This window comes from Peromyscus maniculatus, chromosome 21 (assembly GCF_049852395.1).
Source record: "Peromyscus maniculatus bairdii isolate BWxNUB_F1_BW_parent chromosome 21, HU_Pman_BW_mat_3.1, whole genome shotgun sequence".
Classification (NCBI taxonomy): Eukaryota; Metazoa; Chordata; class Mammalia; order Rodentia; family Cricetidae; genus Peromyscus; species Peromyscus maniculatus.
The window spans coordinates 7,392,774-7,410,974 of NC_134872.1; the positions used below are offsets into that span (position 1 = coordinate 7,392,774).

General features: G+C 53.4%; 1 protein-coding gene across 1 annotated transcript; it reads right to left on the reverse strand.

Annotated features, from left to right (window-relative positions):
- Window positions 1-848: 848 nt before the first annotated feature.
- Window positions 849-15,746, reverse strand: Ppil1 (peptidylprolyl isomerase like 1). The gene is made up of 4 exons (XM_006983090.4): window positions 15,546-15,746; window positions 11,613-11,767; window positions 2,240-2,308; window positions 849-1,765 (listed from the first exon to the last, which is right to left on the reverse strand). The coding sequence occupies exons 1-4, from the start codon at window positions 15,599-15,601 to the stop codon at window positions 1,545-1,547; spliced, it is 501 nt and encodes a 166-aa protein (XP_006983152.3). The 5' UTR covers window positions 15,602-15,746; the 3' UTR covers window positions 849-1,544.
- Window positions 15,747-18,201: the final 2,455 nt, after the last annotated feature.

The following is an 18,201-nucleotide window of genomic DNA, read 5'->3' on the forward strand; positions in this document are numbered from 1 at the left end:
TTGACACACCGGGGGAGGAGGAAACTTACCTGAGGAGCTGCCTCCATCGGGCCTGCGGGCGTTTTCTTGATGATTAACTGATATAGGAGGGCACAGCCAACTGTGGGCAGAGCCATCCCACGGCAGGTGGGCCTGGGTTATTTAAGGTAGCCCAGTGGGTGGGGGTGATGCTCGCCTTTAATCCCAGCACTTAAGAGGCAGAGACAGGCGGATCTCTGTGCATTCTAGGCCAGCCTGATCTACAGAGTGAGATCCAGGACAGCCAGGGCTACACAGAGAAAACTTGACTGGGGGGGGGGGGGGGGGCGGCGGTAGCTGAGAAGCCAGGGAGGCAAGCCAGTAAGTAGCATCTCTCCACGGTTGCCACTTTAGTGCTTGTCTCGAGTTCCTCCTGTCCTGTCTTCCCTGGATGACGGGCTGTGACCTGGGATGGGAAGATGAAATAACCCTTTCCTTCCCCGGGCTGCTTCTGGTCGGTGCTCCATCACAGCAGTAGAAGGGCCAACTAAAACACATCCGGTCCACTGTTAGCTCATCCCTCCCTCAGGACGCTAGCAGACATCACATGTGGCTTTCTCTAGGGAAAGCCGGGTGGAGACTCACAAACCCAGCACTGCGAATCCTGAAGACAGGAATGCCACAGCACCCCTCCACCACCAAGATTAAAATGGCCAAGAGTGTACCTTTAGTGCCAGCACTTAGGGCTAAAGTGTTCTGAGTTCAAGGCTCGCCTGGTCTATTTAGTAAGTTAAGGCCAGCAAGTGCTACACACTGACACTCTGTCTCAAAAGGGGGGGGGGGGGGCGGGGGCGGGGCAGGAATCTCGAAGAATACCGAGACCACAGCACTGATTTCGACCACCAATGGTACTTTATTCTGGAAATTTCTATGTATTACATAGGTATTAACATCCTTCCTCTCAGCCCCACACCCTCTGCACATGCAGAAAGATTAAAAAAAAAAAAAAAAGATGTCATGTATAAAATCCTCTTACCTACTCTCTCTAAAGCCCTGAAGAGTGTCCCTGCGTGTGAGCGAGACTCTGGAAGGACTGGCCTTGTGCTCAGGACGGCCAGTCCTTCCCGGGGGCAAATGGTCAGCGCTCCTGCTTCCTCTCCGAGATCCATTTCTCAATCATTACACATTAGCATTCCCCACTTGACACCTCCTTAGCAACTTGATTGCTGGATGCATTTTTCATTTGGCAAAAATTCAATATGGCTTTGCGTGGGATGTTTAGTGTCAGAAGCGGTGGTGTTGATGCTCAGGCTCTGCGGGGGAAATAGAGAGCGTGTGTATTCCTGGAAGAGCACACGTCGGAGGCTGAGAGGGCTGTGCAGTTACCGCCTCATCAACACCGCCCGCTTCAAGTCTGTGACGTTGGCCGGAATACAAAGGCCCCCAAGGACGACCCCTCTGCCTCCTTCTGTTCCGGGGTGTCGGAGTAGGTATGCATGACACCGACACAAGGCACACTATGGCATCGGAAGACGGCTCCCTGGGACCATCTTAGAAGACCTGGGTGTGCCCGAGACAGCATCCCTCTACCCAGAAGGGTATGCCTTAAGGATCTTCACGTCATCCACAGGACGGTCCTGGGAGTTTGTCTCCACCATGCCCACTCGATTCACCATCCCTATGCCCTGGCACACGCGGCCAAAGATGGTGTGTTTGCCATCCAGCCACTGGGTGGGAGCGAGGGTCACGAAGAACTGGCTGCCATTGGTGTCTGGTCCTGCATTGGCCATCGCAAGGATCCCAGCCCCTGGGGGAGAAGAGAGAAGAACATGAACCCTGACCCTCAGTCCCACAGAGTGGCACCATGCTCCGTGGCTACAGAGTGCAGGGCGGACTCTGCCTGCACCCCAAAGCCTCAATGCCCCTGCCTCCGCCTCTCTCCAGCTTCACTGTGCCGCTCCTCACTAACCACTGGACCACGCTACTCATTCCTCTCAAGACCCAGCAGGGCCTTGCTTGGCGCTGAGGAAGCGCCAGAGAGCCTTCATTTCATGACATTTAACAAGTGGGTAGAGTCCGGCACACAGACCAGCACTCAGAATTGCCAAGGACTCTCAAAGGCGCTGTTTTCTTTCATCTGCCAGGGCACTCTGTGGCGCCATGGCGGGCAGCTGTCTGGCACCATGCCAGGTGTCAGGCACACACCTTGAATCACGGCCAAAAAAGCAAGCTTTCGGTGTGCAGTCTCCCTCCTGCCCAGGCAGCCAGACCACACACTTACCAGTGAACTTCAGGTCTGGGTGAAGTTCGTCCTCAAACTGTTTGCCGTAGATAGATGCGCCGCCTCGACCTGTCCAACCAGAAGACAAGCAGTGAGCCGGCCAGTCCCACAGTCTGCCTCAGAGGAGGAGCCTGAGGCCGAACACCTCTCCAGCGTAGAGGAGGGCTGTCTCAGGGGTCAAACACCTCTCCAGCGTAGAGGAGGGCTGTCTCAGGGGTCACACACCTCTCCAGCGTACAGGAGGGCTGTCTCAGGGGTCAAACACCTCTCCAGCGTACAGGAGGGCTGTCTCAGGGGTCACACACCTCTCCAGCGTACAGGGCTGTTTCAGGCAGCACGCATCCCAGCTGCCAGTAGACGCATTACCGTGCTCCAGTCACTGGCTGCATTCAGGAAGACAGTAACATTTGCTCAGGAGGTCAATGTTCACTGTGAACACGCAGGAAGCACAGAAGAGCACCCACAGGGCAGTGGCACCAGTGGCCACCTCTACAGGAAACCTCCACTCACGGCCAGCAGGACGCACACTTCTGAGTAGTCCAGCAAGAGTGCCCAGGCCCCGAACCCAGCGTCCACCGCAGACACTGTTAACACACACACACCCTCCCTGCTGAGCTCAGCCTCTGCCCACAAATCCCACCGACCCACCACCCCAGACACCTGCTGAACAAGGATCCAAGATGGCTGTTGCGTCCCTGAAGCGAACAGATGGGAAGGGTGAGCTGTCAGCTTCGGGGGACAGGGATGGTGTAAGCGACACAGGGGGACAGCATCACACAGGAAGAGTGCACGGAGGGGGCAGTGACGGGTGACAAGAAGAAAGCAAAGGTGACCTGCTAACACCACCACTACCCAGTCCAGTGTGTCAGGGGTGGTGCTGGGCACCTAGCCTCGGGCGGGTTCCCCTCTTAGAGCAAAAGGGCCTAACTGAAGGTGGACATGAAAGCCTACACCTGGAATCCCTGCGTTCGGGAGACAGAGGCAGGAGGCTGGCGAGCTTAAGACTAACCTGACCTACAGTGTCTCAAAGAAAAGAAAGGAAATCGGCGTTCACACAGGAAGACTTAACAGGAGGCAGGCTCTCACCATCGCCAAGAGACTACACACCGGCCACGGGTCTGTCCATGTTGAGCAGCCGCAGCTAGACAGCAGGGCGAGCGAGCTCTGGCTCTGAGTCCACTTGCTGCAGAAACGAGGTGGAAAGCAGGGTCTGTCTGCCCTCCCCAAACATCTGCTGCTATAAAGGAGGCTGCCACAGCAGGCGGCCCCTGGGCACCACAGCTCCCACGGGTCTGCCGGTTAGACTTTAGTCTGTTCACGTTTAGGACAGGGTCTCACAGAGTCGTGTCGCTCTGGCTGGCCACCAGGGGCTCGTCAAGCTCAGTTTCTTTCTGTCACTGCAAAGGCACGTGACAGAAATCCCTAACCAAGCTTGCAATGTGCAGAGAGACACGCAGACGAAACACCCATACTCATAAGATGAAATAAATCTAAACGAAGGGTGTGTGCACACGGTGCAACCCTGCCAGAGTGCTCCTCACCTCCCTCCAGGCCCCCACCCCGCTCCCGAGACATCAGTCTAGGACACTTGGGTTTGGGAAAGAGGGGCTGTGAACCCCGAGGCTGCACGTGCTATGCTGCGGCCCCTCACACCGCTGTCTCACTGTTTCTCTGAAGCTGTCCTAACTCCAGGCTTACATTCGCTCTGCGCTCTGACCGGCCACTCTGCCTTCTAACTCCTGCCACCCGCTGAGGCTTTGCAAACGTCGTCGGGATGATGTTTTAATTACATTTATTTGTTATGCATTTGTGCGTGTGTGTACAAGCCCACCATGGGAGGAGATCAGAGGAATCTGTTTTCTCCTAAGGCACAGGTCCCAGGGATCAAACTCAGGTCACCAGGACTGGTGGCAAGCACCTTTACCTTCGAAGCCACCTTGTCATCTCTCACTTGTTTAAAGGGATTCTGTGAGGCATGGAGATGTTTACAGATGATCTGTGCTGTTCTTAAAAAGGAAAGCTACCAGCCGGGTGGCGGTGGTGGCGCACGCCTTCAATCCCAGCACTCAGGAGGCAGAGGCAGGGAGATCTTTGTGAGTTCGAGGCCAGCCTGGGCTACAGAGCAAGTTCCAGGACAGCCAGGGCTACACAGAGAAACCCTGTCTTGAAAAACAAAAATAAAATAAAGCCACCTGCTCTCAGCCTTTGCTCCATCTTCCCTGAAACCCTGCACGCTGAGAGCAGTGGAGAGAGGAACGAATGCCAGCTTAAGTGAGAGAGAGAATGACAGAGCAGAGGTCCAGGTAAGTGAGCTTGTGCACCCAGAGGAGCTGCTGAGGAGCAGAGACGGGGGTGTGGCCTGGTGCTGGTGGCGGCAGCAGAGCACACCTTTAATTCCAGTACCCGGAGGCAGAGGCAGGCGGGTCTCTGTGAGTTCGAGACCAGCCTGGTCTACAGAGTGAGTTCCAGGAAAGCCAGGGCTACACAGAGAAACCCTGTCTCGAAAAACCAAAAAACCAAAAACTAGGGATACTGAAGGCCAGGACACTGGTCCGTGTTGGTATTGTGGGTAGTAAGTCTCAGTGGCTCTGGAACTCCACCATCTGCTCCGAGACCACTGGGAGACCGACGGCTTTACCACCACCACAGCCCTGGACCTACGGCATTCTGGACCAGTTTTGGCCTCACCTGTGGCCAACTCTAACTCGTGTGCAATAAATCACCTTTCTCGCTGTCTCAGCTAGAGAGCAAACAAACAAATAAATAAATAAAGCTATCTCCAAGACTCCCCAGCACCCCCCCAACCCTGGAGAGGAACAGACTGACGTCGAAGGCACGCACGACACAAGAAACGTGGGCTGACAACGACAGTTACTGTGCTTGGTGCTACTTGTCCCCATCCGCCCATGACAGGCAGCCAAAAGGAACCATGGTGGGCAGCAGCCCATAAGGAGGACCACATGGGCACCCGACACCTAGTCAGCTGACCAATAAAGCCTCCAACGAGCACTTCAGGTCACTGACCCTGGGCATCCCCAGCACTTTCTGCCAACCTTCCCCGGCCTCAAAGACAGGTACAGGGCAGCTCCTTTGCGGCCCCTGAGGCCATGGCCCAGCTCTGTCTTACAACATAAACAAGGCTGCCAGGCCACACTCCCACGAAGGCAGCACTTTCCGTGGAAACACAGACGAGCTCTCCCCTCCACGTTCCTGGTAGCCTTCTCTCATCTTCCTTCAAAGGCAGCTGCAGCCCTCTTGAAAGTGTAAGACACAAGTTCAAGATCAAAGGCCAAAAGCTAAGAGAGGCATTCAGAGAGGTACAGCGAGTTCAGCCCTGACAGCTGTGCTGGGAAGAGGACCAGTGAGGACACTGCTTTCCTCAGGATAGTTTACAATTCGGGAAACAGCACAGACACAATAGCCGCCATGCTGGTGACTTGGAGCCAAGGCTGAGCAACCCAAGGAAACAGCCACTTAGGAACGGCAGGGCGGAGGCCCTCTCACGGGAAGTCATGGAGGTGCACAGGAAGCCAGCACAGAAGCTACAGGGATGCTGAGCCCACTAACCAGAGACAGTGGGGACAGTACAGTCACCACCTACAGTGGCCAGCAGTCAGCCTGGCCCAATCCCTTCCTCCACCATTCCTGGCTCTCCTGGTTCTTCTTCCTCCCAGTCACTTCTCCCTCACTTCCTCCTGTTACTGATGCTCCTCCTAACTGTTGTCAGATTCTCGCCACCATGTACCCAAGGCCACACCTGTGGAAGCCCACAGCTACAAGCTTCCTGCCTCAGTTTCCCCTTCCTGTCTGCACATCATTAATATTTCCTCTTGGTCTATGTCCCGGGTCCCCTTCACAGGGACAGCTGCTTTATCTCCTTACTCTGACCTGGGGTCTGAGAGTTAGGGGCACCACCCTCATTCTGTCCACACACACTCACCCCACAGCTCCACTGAGCCTCAGGCCTCCCGGGGTCCCCAGCAGCCTCTCACAGTTGGTGTCGCCCTTTTCCAAGACTGCCCCGGGGTCCCCCTCCCTGGCAGCTCCTTCACTGGTGCCTTCTTTCTCAGGGGACAGGCCTGAGAACGCACCTCTTCCCCTCTGGTTCTCTCCCCCAGTCAATCTCTGAACACCTAACTGCCTGGGTATCTGCGTTCCAGGGATCAACTAACACAAAACTAACACAGTTGTCTTCACCCTGGTCCAAACTACAACGATCTCAGCCCTGCCAGCCAGGGCCGCCAGCTCTGCCTTCCAGCCCTGCTCCCCTCTTCCCAGGCAGCCTCTTCATGTAGCAGCTGAAGGACCCTGCACCGGCTGCTTGAATTCCTCCATGTGCATTCCACCCCACCCCAGAGGACACGCTGTGGTCACTGTCCTCGCTCTCCCTGCCTTGCTGGGGCGAGCACCCTGCTCGAGGCCTCTGCCCGCTGTCCCCTGGCACTGTCGCTGCCCGACTCTGGCACTCAGCTCTACCCCACCTTACCAGCCTTTCCTATGGGCACCAGCCCAGCAGTTCTCAAGAGGGGTTGGCTGTGGCCTTGGGGACACTGGGTAATGTCAGGGACATTTTTTGGTTGTCAGAACTGAAGGGTCTACTATCTAGTGGGTAGATGCCAGGCCAGGCCGGCTGCTAAACATCCCTCGGTGCCAGCCTGGCTCACATCAGAGCTGTCCAGCCTCAGCTGATAACGCCGAGGGGCAGACAGACACTCTGCTCTCCTCCCCACAGACACTGTTGTCAGGTCACTCATCACGACCTGACATTCCATCGAAACGGGCACCTTCTCCCCGCTGGACCCCAGCCCCAGCAGCTGGGCCACAGAGGGGTCCAGCAGGTACCCGTGAATGCTAAGTGACGTAACCAAAGTAAATCCTCTTTGGCGCCGTTCCTGTGGCAAGCCTTTGCCAACCACGTCACCAGCACGAGCTCACATCACTCCACAATAACCCCAGGAGGAATGGACAGCCATGCTCCTCACCTCCTGACGAGAGCTCTGCAGTCACCTACGCTGTACCTATGTGACCCGCGGCTGTGAGGCAGGACTCGGGTCTCACACACTGGGCCCCACAGCCCTGCCTGGCGCCTAGATGTGACTCTACCTCGCCAGCTGGGCTCAGCTTCTCAGGTATTTTCCTTCTTTCTCCAGTCACAAGGGCCCCCAGGGCCAAATTAAACCCGATCATGCTGGATGAAATCAGCACCCTTGGCTGGTGGGACCTGCATTAACCGGCCCCATCTTACCCCGGCCCTGCGCCTTTTGCCACAGGTGATCAATCTGCCCCAACCGCTCCTCTCCTGCTCTCTATACATGCAGGTCAGAAACGTGTGACCCAGAAGGCCTCAGAGTCATCCAACTCCAGTCTCAAGAGTGAACAGCTGGCTGGGTTCTGTCCCAGGACCAGCGAAGCAAGTGAGCCCCCGACTCCCGGGACGGCAGGCTCCCCTCCATTATTCTCTGCAATAGCACCAAGGCGCTCTGCCCTTGGCTTCCAAGAGTCAAGGCCTACGGTTCCTTCAAGCTCCTCCTCACGGCCTCCTCTGCACCCTGCTCCATTGGACCCGTCCCCTCACTATAAATTATCCAACCTGCCGCACACTAAACTCTAGAACGCCAGCACAGAGTTGCGCGCTCATGACGTCACCACTTTTCTGTTTCTTAAAATGACAGCTTGTTTCCTGCGGAGCTGGGGGCTCCATGAGGAAAGAGACTGCCTCGGCTTCTGCGCTTGACCGCTCCTCAGAGGCCCTGGAATGTGCAGGATACCCAGCAGACCCTTAGCCAATATTCGCTAAGTGAGTAAAATTGACAATGGCTCTCCGTCCCACAAGACAAATCTCAGGTGTTCCTGAGGCCACCAAGAAGAGATGACATCAGAGGGAGGCTGCTTGCAGGATAGCCATGTGCAACCAATCAAGGCCAAGGGCAGAGCAAGACGGCCTCACAGACAAGCTCTGCAGGGTCTCGGGACCTAACTGGAGGGGAGGGAATCAGGTGAGCAGAAACGGGTGAGGCTCACAGACAGCCGAGGAGAGGGCTGATGTGGTCACTCCAGTGTGGGCAGTGTAAGGTGTGTGTGTGTGTGTGTGTGTGTGTGTGTGTGTGTGTGTGTGTGTGTGCTGGGGGGGGTTGGCTCAGAGTGAAACGCAGGAAGTCAGGCGCATCTGAGCTGAGAACGCATCTGACAAGGACAGGCGTGAGGAAGACTGGGAAGGGAGGCTTCTGAGGAGCCAGGCCACATGCAACAGGAACAGCCACCCAGCTTGCTAAGAACCTACAATGTTACCTGCTATCTACCTGCGACAGTTAGCCAAAAATGTCTCTTCGTCAGCTGGCGGGCGGGGTCTAGTGCCCAGGAGGGCGGCCTCCTGCTAGCTTCTCCCACAGACGCGCTGGCAGGCTGCGCAAACATTTGCTATACTTGAGCCTGCGGCATTATTGGAAATCTTTGGAGTGCTGCAGTTTCATTAAAGTCACATCATGAAATGTGACATTAGAAAGACAGCAGAGTGAGTACAGAGGCCCAGGCACGCAGCGCCAGCAGTTCACTTCTGAGGCCACGGGCTCTGGGCACACACGTTACAGATCAACAGTCACTTCATTATAGCCACGAAAGGGAGGGGAGCGGGCATGGTGGCGCATGCCTGTAATCCCAGCACTGGGGAGGAAGAGCAGGTGGATCTCTGTGAGTTTGAGGCCAGCCTGGGCTACAGAGTGAGTTCCAGGACAGGCAGGAACATACAGAGAGACCATGTTTCAAAAATAAAAAATAAAAAGGGAGAGAAGTCAGGAAGGACGGACACAAATGTCTGCATTAGTCCTGCCTCGCCTCAATACCCAGTGATGACCAGAACAGGAAGATTTTTCAAGGGCGAAACTGGGAGGGAGACAGGCCAACAGAGGGAGGACTCTTAGGACCCACGCTTCTGAGAGGTCCCTCCCGCTTTCCTGCACTCTGCTCTCCTGAAGTAAGTGCAGACGTGGAAAGGCATGGAATGCCTCCAGCCACGAAGGCAACAGTCAAGGTGTGTGTGTGTCGGGGGGAGGGGGGAGGAACCATGCTTCTTTAAGAGCCAAGTCAGCAGGGCGGACGCAGACTGAGCAAGGGCTCCGGAAAGAGCACGCGCTCTCCCGGGTTCACTAAGAAAGCCCTTCACGCTGGGCAGTGGCCCACACCTGTGACCGCAGCACTCCAAAGGCGGAGGCTGGGGTTCAGAAAAGTTCAAAGCCATCACTGGCTACGCAGTGAGTCAAGGCAAGCCTGGGCTACGAAAGGGGGTGGTGTCTGAGCCAGCAAAGTACCTGCTGTCGATACCTGAAGACCTGGGATCCTGAGCACCCATGGAAAAGCAGGCACGGTGACACAGATCTGTCACCCCATCACTGGGAGCAAATAACGACACCGACTTATTAATGATGAAAGCTTGGCCGGAGCTTAGGCTCTTTCCCGACTAGTTCTTATAACTTAAATTAACCTGTATTTTTAAATCTACGCTCTGCTAAGTGGCTTATTACCTCACCTCCATACTGACCATCCTGCTTCCTCTGCGTCTGGCTAGTGACTCTGCCTTTCTTCTTCCCAGAGTTCCCTCTCTGCCTGGAAGTCCCGCCTCTACTCTCCTGCCTAGCTATTGGCTGTTCAGCTTTTTATTATACCAACCACAGCAGCACATCTTCATACAGTGTACAGATCTCCCACAACAGCCCCTTACAGAATACGGTCATGCACACTCCAGGGAGACACCAGATGTTGGCCTGTGACGTCCATGTGCACGCACATACGAACCTCCCCCAACACACGCAAAGACCAAACTGCTATCTAAGTACCTAGAACGCCCAGTTCCTATCTCCCTGCCATATGTCCCCTTAGCTCCACATTCATCTCCAACTACTGGCTTCATATGATCCTTAAGGGTTCTGAAGCATTTCCACCAGACTCTTCACAAAGACCAAGCTGTGACTTCCCGTTGCACACCCGGCCCTCCACGCTCAGCCTCCCTTTCACTGTCGGTCAAAGGCCTCCGATGTGCCCTCCACCATCTCACGCCATCTCTTCAGTCTGCCAGCAAATCTTCAATAAAGACAACTTGTCGGGCTGGGGACACAGCTCAGACGGTAGAGTGCCCCGGGATCCCCAGGGCCTGGGGACACGCCTGCACTCTCATCCGCCTGCACTCTCATCCGGGAACGCGGGAGCAGGAACACAGGAAGGTCTCACCACTTTCTCACAAGCAGCTACTCTACCATATACTTCTCGCCTGCATGGTGATCCGGGCCTGCATCTTTTTTTTTTTTTAAGACAGGGTTTCTCTGTAAAACAGCCCCGGCTGGCCGGGAACTGAGAGATATGCCTGACTCTGCCTCCCAAGTGCTGGGATTAAAGTTGTGCGCTAATTCCTGCCCTTCCCTCTAATCTCCAAGCAGCAGCCAGTGACCTCTGAACCCACAGGCCAGATCCTGCCACTTTGCTCGCAACACAGCAGTGGCTGGGACCCTCCTCAGGAGGCCCAGTCTCCTCTTCCTTCTGTAAGGTCTACACAGGCTCTGCCTCAGGGCCCCAGGGCTCCGCCGCCCGCACGTCAAGGCCCCAGCAGCATCCCATGGAGGCCTTTTCTGGTTTTTCTGAAACTGGATCCTCACACCCTCCCCCTGCTTTTTTGAGAGCAAGCGTTTGTCTCTTTGCTCACAGCTGTATCACTAGAGCTTAGTCGCTGACATAAAACAGGCGCTCAACATCTGTCAGATGGACGCGTTAATAAAGGAACTCAAACTTTATCTTCCGAGACCTGGGACTGTCTTTTTTCCTTCTGACTGATCCAACAGCACATCACTATCATGCTTAGGAGTGAGGCTTACTCTCCATCGAGTTACATGTGACTCTGAGGAAGGCAGGCGCTATCAGCGGAATCAATGACCCAGAGCCAGGGTGTGCCGTAATCCAGCATGTGGGAGGTGGAAACAGGAGGCCAGGAGTTCAAGGACAACCTGGGCAACCCTAGCTGAGAGAGATGGGGGGGAGGGGCTAGCTACCAATGTAGCTCAGCTGGCAGCTTTTATTTGTGGGGGTGTTGCTACCGACGCAGCTCAGCTGGCAGAGCGCTTGCCCAGTGTACCGGAAGCCCTGAGTTCAGTCCCTGGCACGACCAAAGCTGAGCATGGCAGCCCACAGACATCCCAGCACTGAGGACATAAAGGCGGGAAGATCAGAGGATCAGGTCGTTCTCAGTGAGGAGGAGGCTAGCCTGAGCTGTGAGGCCCTGTCTCAACAGAAAAACCAACCAGATCCAGCCAACGGAAAAGCCTCTGTGGCTGCCTTCCAACCCGGATGTCACGGAGTGAGACTCCAAACACGTGTGATGGCCTAAGCGTACCTGTCCCTGTCGGGTCGCCGCCCTGGATCATGAAGTCCTTGATGATCCTGTGGAATTTGGTACCGTTGTAGTAGCCCCGGCGAGCCAGCTCAGCAAAGTTCTTGCAGGTCTTCGGCGCATGCTTCCAGTACAGCTCCAACACAATGACCCCCATGCTGCAGTCGGGACAGACAAGACGGCAGTCAGCGGGGTCACAGCAGGCGGCAGCGCGGGGCCACCAGGACTTCTGTCGTTCAGCCTCGTGAGGCATCAAACTGCGACCAGAGGTCACGCTCAGAAGAAACAACCCATAAAGCCACAAGGCTACAGCCAAGGCCCCGAGTGGCACACAGGACGGCTTCTGGCATATGTTCTAAGCAAAACAACCATAGACAAGTCAAGATTCTGAGCGCATACACTGACGCTCCAAAACCAACCCTAAACAAAGAAAAGGGCCTCACATGTCATCTCTAGATTTAATAAAAGGATAATCAGTGTGAGGAGTTTATAGACATTTGCATGGGGCGGGGGGAGGTAGTGACTGGCCAGATAAGAGGCAGGATGTTCAAGAAATACCTTTTCTAACTCTTATGTCTTTTTTGATCATGTAAATATATCACCTATTAAAACCAAACTTGAATAGAAAAATAAAAGCAGTTTGTTAAAAAGTGGGTCACACAGGGCTGGGTTGGCTCAGCTGCTAAGAGCCCATACCGCTCTTCCAGAGGATGGGCTTCAGTTCCTAACCGTCAGTCAGGAGGCTCCCCACAAACAACCTGTACCTTCAGCTCCAGGGGGTCTGCCGCTGCAGGCACATCCACACTCATAAAAATAAAATCTAGAGAGAGTGTGTAAAACAAACGCCAAGGCTGGCTATTGCACGTGTCTGTACACACCCAGTGTGAGTGTTTTTATTCTCTCCCCCAGTACCTCTTAGGATGAACAAGAGGGAGACGAGGCAGGGGGTTCACGCTACATGCCCTCACCCACTGAGCTCTAGAGACCTGAGGACTGCGTTGAGTCTGTATGGCCCAGACACAGAGGGCCCAGCAGTGTGAGCACTCCAGTAGAGGCTGGCAGTGTGGTGCACACCTTTTTAATCCCTGCACTCGGGAGGCAGAGACAGGCAGATCTGAGTTCGAGGCCAGCCTGGTCTATAGAGTGAATTCCAGGACAGCCAGGGCTACACAGGGAAACGATCTCAAAAAAACCATAATAAATACATGTAGAATGTACTAGAAAATCACTTTTCTGGAAGCCTTCCTGCCTGCGATTCCTCTTTCTGGTGGCTACCAGTCAACACAGGTTTAGTCATGCTGTGAGAGGCAACATCTGAGGTGTTCTTCCCCTGGGAGCTCACATTCTGGTGGTTTTTTTCCTTCCTATTTTGTGTATTGATGGGTACTGTTCTTAATTACACTTACTTAGCCTGTGGGTGGCTGGGAATGTGCGTGGCACAGGTGTGGAGGTCAGAGGATGACTTCCAGGAGTCAGTCCTCTCCTTCCGCCACACGGACCCTAGGGATCTCATCCTCAGGCTTGGGGACGAACGCCTGTATCCACTGAACCATCTTACCAGCCCTAGTAGGTGTTTTTTAGAGATAATAAATGACACAGAATGGTAGGCAGGAAGTACTTATATAACGAATGTGTCCCTGAGCAATTTCACCTTCTAAATATCAGTTCTCTAAGAAAAGTTACAGCTGCCTAAGAGTCTGTGGACAAATATGACCCGATACAACAGATGCATCATCTGTCGCAGTAAGAAAACTAGGAGTAAAGCTAGGCAATGGTGGCACACGCCTTTAATCCTGGTGTGCTTGGGAGGCAGAGGCAGGAAGATCTCTACTGAGTTCTAGGCCAGCCTGGTCTACAAAGCAAGTTCCAAGACAGCCAAGGCTACGCTGAGAAACCCTGTCTCAAAAAAAAAAAAAAAGAAGGAAGGAAGAAAGAAAAAAGGAGGAAAAGAAAATTAGAAGCAACTTATAGACTCTTGAAAAGGGAGATAACACAGAACTACCACACCACAGGGCAGCTACATGCTGTTGAGTCAGCTCTGCTAAGAGATAAAACATACATGTAAAAGCAATCTGGGCAGCCATCAACAAGTGGTTCCCGGGAGAGTCGGTTTTTGTGGCTTACCCCGAATCTTTTACACTACCTGGAGTTAACTTTCAATGTATTTTGTGATTAAAACCACTACTGATGCCAGGAGGTGGTGGTGCACACCTTTAGTCCCAGAACTCTGGAGGCAGAGGCAGGTGGATCTCTGTGAGTTCAAGAACAGCCTGGTCTACAGAGCGAGTTCCAGGACAGCCAGGACTACACAGAGAAACCCTGTCTCAAAAAACAAAAACAAATACCCTCCCAAAACAAAACAAAACACAATTACTGACTCTTCCAAGTTGTCCTCTGACCTCCAAACGTGTGCCATAGTGTGCACATACATCCCCCCACACACACACATATAATAATGAAATAAATGAAATTCTTTTAAATACTGAGAGGATTAAAACAATTAAAAGCTGGGACTTAAAAGCAGGAGGATTTTATCATATCATGTGATCTGAAGACAGAGCTGGAGCAAGGACAGCATGAGAAAATACAGAAGGGACTGAGACCTCGGCTCTGACTGAAATCAGCAAGGGCAGACGCTGTGGCTGGCCTCGGTTGCTCAGGTGAGAACCCAGTCAGCAAGGGCCAGGTTAGGGAGGAAAATCACCTTGTATACCTCACTAGAAAGTTTGAACTGTATGTTATCAGAGAAGCAAGAGGCTGTTTAAATCTTTGAACAGGATCTCTGGCCTCGCTCTGGAAAGACATCTTTGAGCAGGAAGGGATGGAGCTAAGGTCAGCAGGCAGGCTACCAGGCTCCAAACAAGGCTCTCTCCACTCACCATGAAACTCGGGTTACAGGTAAATCTGTAAAATGTGCCATCTCCCTGGTTAAAGCTGGTGTGTGTGTGTGTGTGTGTGTGTGTGTGTGTGTGTGTGTGTGTGTGTAAAACAATGCCTTCATGATAGGAGCTGCTAGCAAGATTTAACTGAATGCAATCACACACACCAGAGGCATGGCACTAGCAGGAGGTGGCTTTAATCATATGGTGAGATCACTTTTCCTTTTTAGAGCCATGGTCTCATGTAGCTCAGGTTAGCCTTGAACTCGATACACGGCCAAGAATGACTTCGAACTTCTCTCTCTCTTTCTGTCTCACTATGGAGCCCTGGCTGGCCTGGAACTTGGAGTTCTACCTCCTAGGTGCTGGGATTAAAGGCATGCCTCACAACCCCGGGGAATGTGTATCTCTTGCCTGTGGTGCTGGAGTTTCAACTCAGGGCCTAGATGCTAGGTAAGCATTCTACCCATCCCCGACCCAGACTAGAACTTCTGAACCTCCCGCTTCCACCTCCAGAGAGGTAGGATCGTAGACATGTGCCAACCACACCACACACGGGGTGCTCAGCGCTCTACCGACTGAGCCATACCCTCAAGCGCCAAGATCACTCTTGGTGGGGAAAATTCGTCTTTCTCTACTTTCAAAGCAATTTGTTCACACGGCCCTACGACTTTTCCCGTAGTGTTCACATGCCCGTCTCCTCCACCATAATACACTGTTTTGTCTCGTTCTGTGTCCTCAAAAGTGCAGGTCCTACGTGCATGGCTGGCGGGCTCAACACACACTTGTTGAGAATAAGTGAGTGAGTGAGTGAATGAATGAATGAAGATGGATACAGATAAATGAACTAATGAACCGGGTGGGAAAAGGAAAGCAGACAGAAGTCGCCGAGGTCTCCCGCGAGGCTGGAGGGGCTCCCCTAAGGTCCCTTCAGAACTCACGGGTACTCCCGGCCGCAGCTCGGTGCGGTCCACGTGCGAGCCGGCCGACCTGTCTCAGCCTGGCCGCTGCGGCACGAACCCACGTCTCCTTGGCCAGTCCAGCCCCCAACCCTCACCTAGTCTCCAGGTAGACGTTGGGCGGCTGCCAGGTGTCAGGGGGGATCGCCGCCATGCTGAGCGAAAGGAGCCCCTAGCAATGGCTACTTCCGGCGGGGTTCACTGGGGACCCGGCCCGGGTTGGCACACTTCCGGTTCCCGCCGCTCAGCCGGTTTTGGTGATAGGGTTTAGGGAGCTGGGGAAAGGAAGATGAAGGATCTTTTTTTCGAAGCTGGGGAGGGGGTTGCAAGACGAGATCCCCAGGGCGGGGACGCGGACCAGTGCAAAGTCCTTCAGCGGCGATTCGCGCCATGCTCCGGAACGGTGATTGGTCTGTTTAGGCACGGAAGGCGGGAACAACAGTCTTGGTTCTGATTGGAGGGATCATCAAACATTGAAGATTTTTTTTTTTTTTTTTAGTTCCCTGACTTGGATGGCTCAGAAACTAGCTTTACTACTACTACGTAGCCCCGGCTGTCCTGGAACTCGGTAATTAGACCAGGCTGGTCTCGAACTCACTGCTTGTGCCTCCCGAGTGCAGGGATTTAAGGTGTGCACCACCACGTCCAGCGCACTTTCTTATTTCATCTATTCACAAAGCAATCCTGTGAATAACAGTATTCCTGTGTTTCAGGTGTGAAAACAGACTCCACCGTTGAGTGCCACGTGGCAAATCTGGTCCTCCTGACTCCAAAAGCAAGGACCGAGTGGAAAAAGGAAAAGGCCGGGAAAGACGAATACAAAGCCCTGTGGTGTGGCTCACGCCCTGAATCCCGGCGCTCTGGAGGTAGAGGCAGGCAGACCTCTGTGAGTTCAAGGCCAGCCTGTTCTACAGAACGAGATCCAGGACAGCCAGGGCTGCATAGAGAAACCCTGTCTCAAAAACAAACAAACAAACAAACAAACAAAAACCCACTAGCTTTCGATAGGTTGATACCCCAGAGTTGTTCAGGGTGACAGGAGACACGAAGAAGAGTCGAGAATGCAGCATAGAGGGAGGACAGGATAGAGGTGGGATGAATGAATTAGTGTTGGGGCTGGAGATGTAGGCCAGCTGGTAGGGTGCTTGCCTAACAGGGCTCAGTGGATAAAGTGCCTGCTGCCCAAGTACCTGAGTTTAAGTCCCCAGCACCCATGGCAATGCCAGACAATGCACCTGTGACCTCGGCACTGGGGAGCATAGACCCAAGAATCCATGGAGCTGGCTGGTCATCCAGTCTAGCCCAGACAGCGTGCTCCAAGTTCAGTGAGCTACAAGGGAAATAGATGTTTTATATTAAACATCCCATAATTAACAACAAAGAAGTAGGGAAATATTTACATTGTTTTTTCTGTTCTAAGATGCATCCTCCCTCCCACCCGCCCACTTCCTGAGCAGCAAGGCAAAAAACAGCAAATGTAAACCCTAACCTTCAGTTCCCAAGGAAATGGAGCAAAAGCTATTACAGAAAAGAAAGCTGAACCTTTAATGTAGCAGCCTTATAAGCCCAACAGAGCTGGGGTAAGAGCTTATGGGGAACTCCCCTATCAAAGGCTAGATAAATAAAAGTGACTTTTAATTTTTTTATTTATTTTGTGTGTGTGTGTGTGTGTGTGTGTGTGTGTGTGTGTGTGTATGCCTGGGTGTGTGTATGCGCATCATGGGCACATATGAGCCCACAAAGGCCAGAAGAGCGTGTCCGATCCCCCTAGAAATGAAGTGACATGCAGTTTTGAGCTGGAATGTGGGCGCTAGGAACAGAAACTGCATCTTCCACAAAAGTAGTGCTTTTAACACCTGAGCCACCTCACCATCCCCAAGAACGACATGTTTTCACGATTAAGGGAAATGATTAAAAAACAGTCTCGCAGCGATGGCGGTGGCGGCAGCGGCAGCAGCAGCAGCACATGCCTTTAATCCCAGCACTCGGGAGGCAGAGTCAGGCTGATCTCTGTGAGTTTGAGGCCAGCCTGGTCTACAGAGCGAGATCCACGAAAGGCGCAAAGCTACACAGAGAAACCCTATCTTGAAAAATCAAAAAAAAAAGTCTCTTGGGCTGGAGAGAGGTCAGAGGGGTCAGACCCATTACCTGAGTTCAATCAGGGATCTACACAATGGAAGAAAAGAGCTGACTGTAAGACACACACACACACAGGCAGGGGCTATAGTTCAGTGTTAGAGCGCTTGTCCAGCGTGTTAGAAGCTCACAGTGAAACATCAAAGCACCCGGCTTCCACAGCCTGATATCATAGGTGCTTTTTATCTTTTTTATTTTTTTTTTAAGTTTTTAAAAGTGTTTTGAAACGTTTTTAAAGTGCTAGCATTTTCAGTGTGTTCTACAACTGTGTTCTATTAAGGCAAGCCACGTTGACTTAGAAATCCAGTGTCGGGTCAGGCCCTCCGCTCAGCTCCACACTGCCACAGTCCTTTCTGACCCACATTTTGCCCTGTGCCTGCGCTGAGTGAGCCGGCCTGTCAGCCTTTTGTGTGTTTGTGAGGTTGGGGGAGCTGGTGGTAAGCCTGGGTCACTCCTGAGTCAGTAGGCCTTCAGGGGGCTTTCCCCCAGATCCGGGGGGTCATGCAGGCAGGCTACCCCGTAGACACCCTTGTCCCTTCCTCTGCCTCTGGTGCCCCCCCCCCTTCATTCCCTTCTTTGCCTCCTCCTTGAGCACAGCTCATCTCAGGCTGTCTTTCA

What these genes read in the sequence shown, in the direction of transcription:
- Ppil1 (XM_006983090.4), bottom strand. Translation starts at nt 15,601, where the DNA reads ATGGCGGCGATCCCCCCTGACACCTGGCAGCCGCCCAACGTCTACCTG. An exon ending in AACGTCTACCTGGAGACTAG is followed by an intron (nt 11,768 to 15,545) that starts GTGAGGGTTGGG and finishes TCCCGACTGCAG; the next exon opens with CATGGGGGTCATTGTGTTGG. An exon ending in CGGCGACCCGACAGGGACAG is followed by an intron (nt 2,309 to 11,612) that starts GTACGCTTAGGC and finishes CTGGTTGGACAG; the next exon opens with GTCGAGGCGGCGCATCTATC.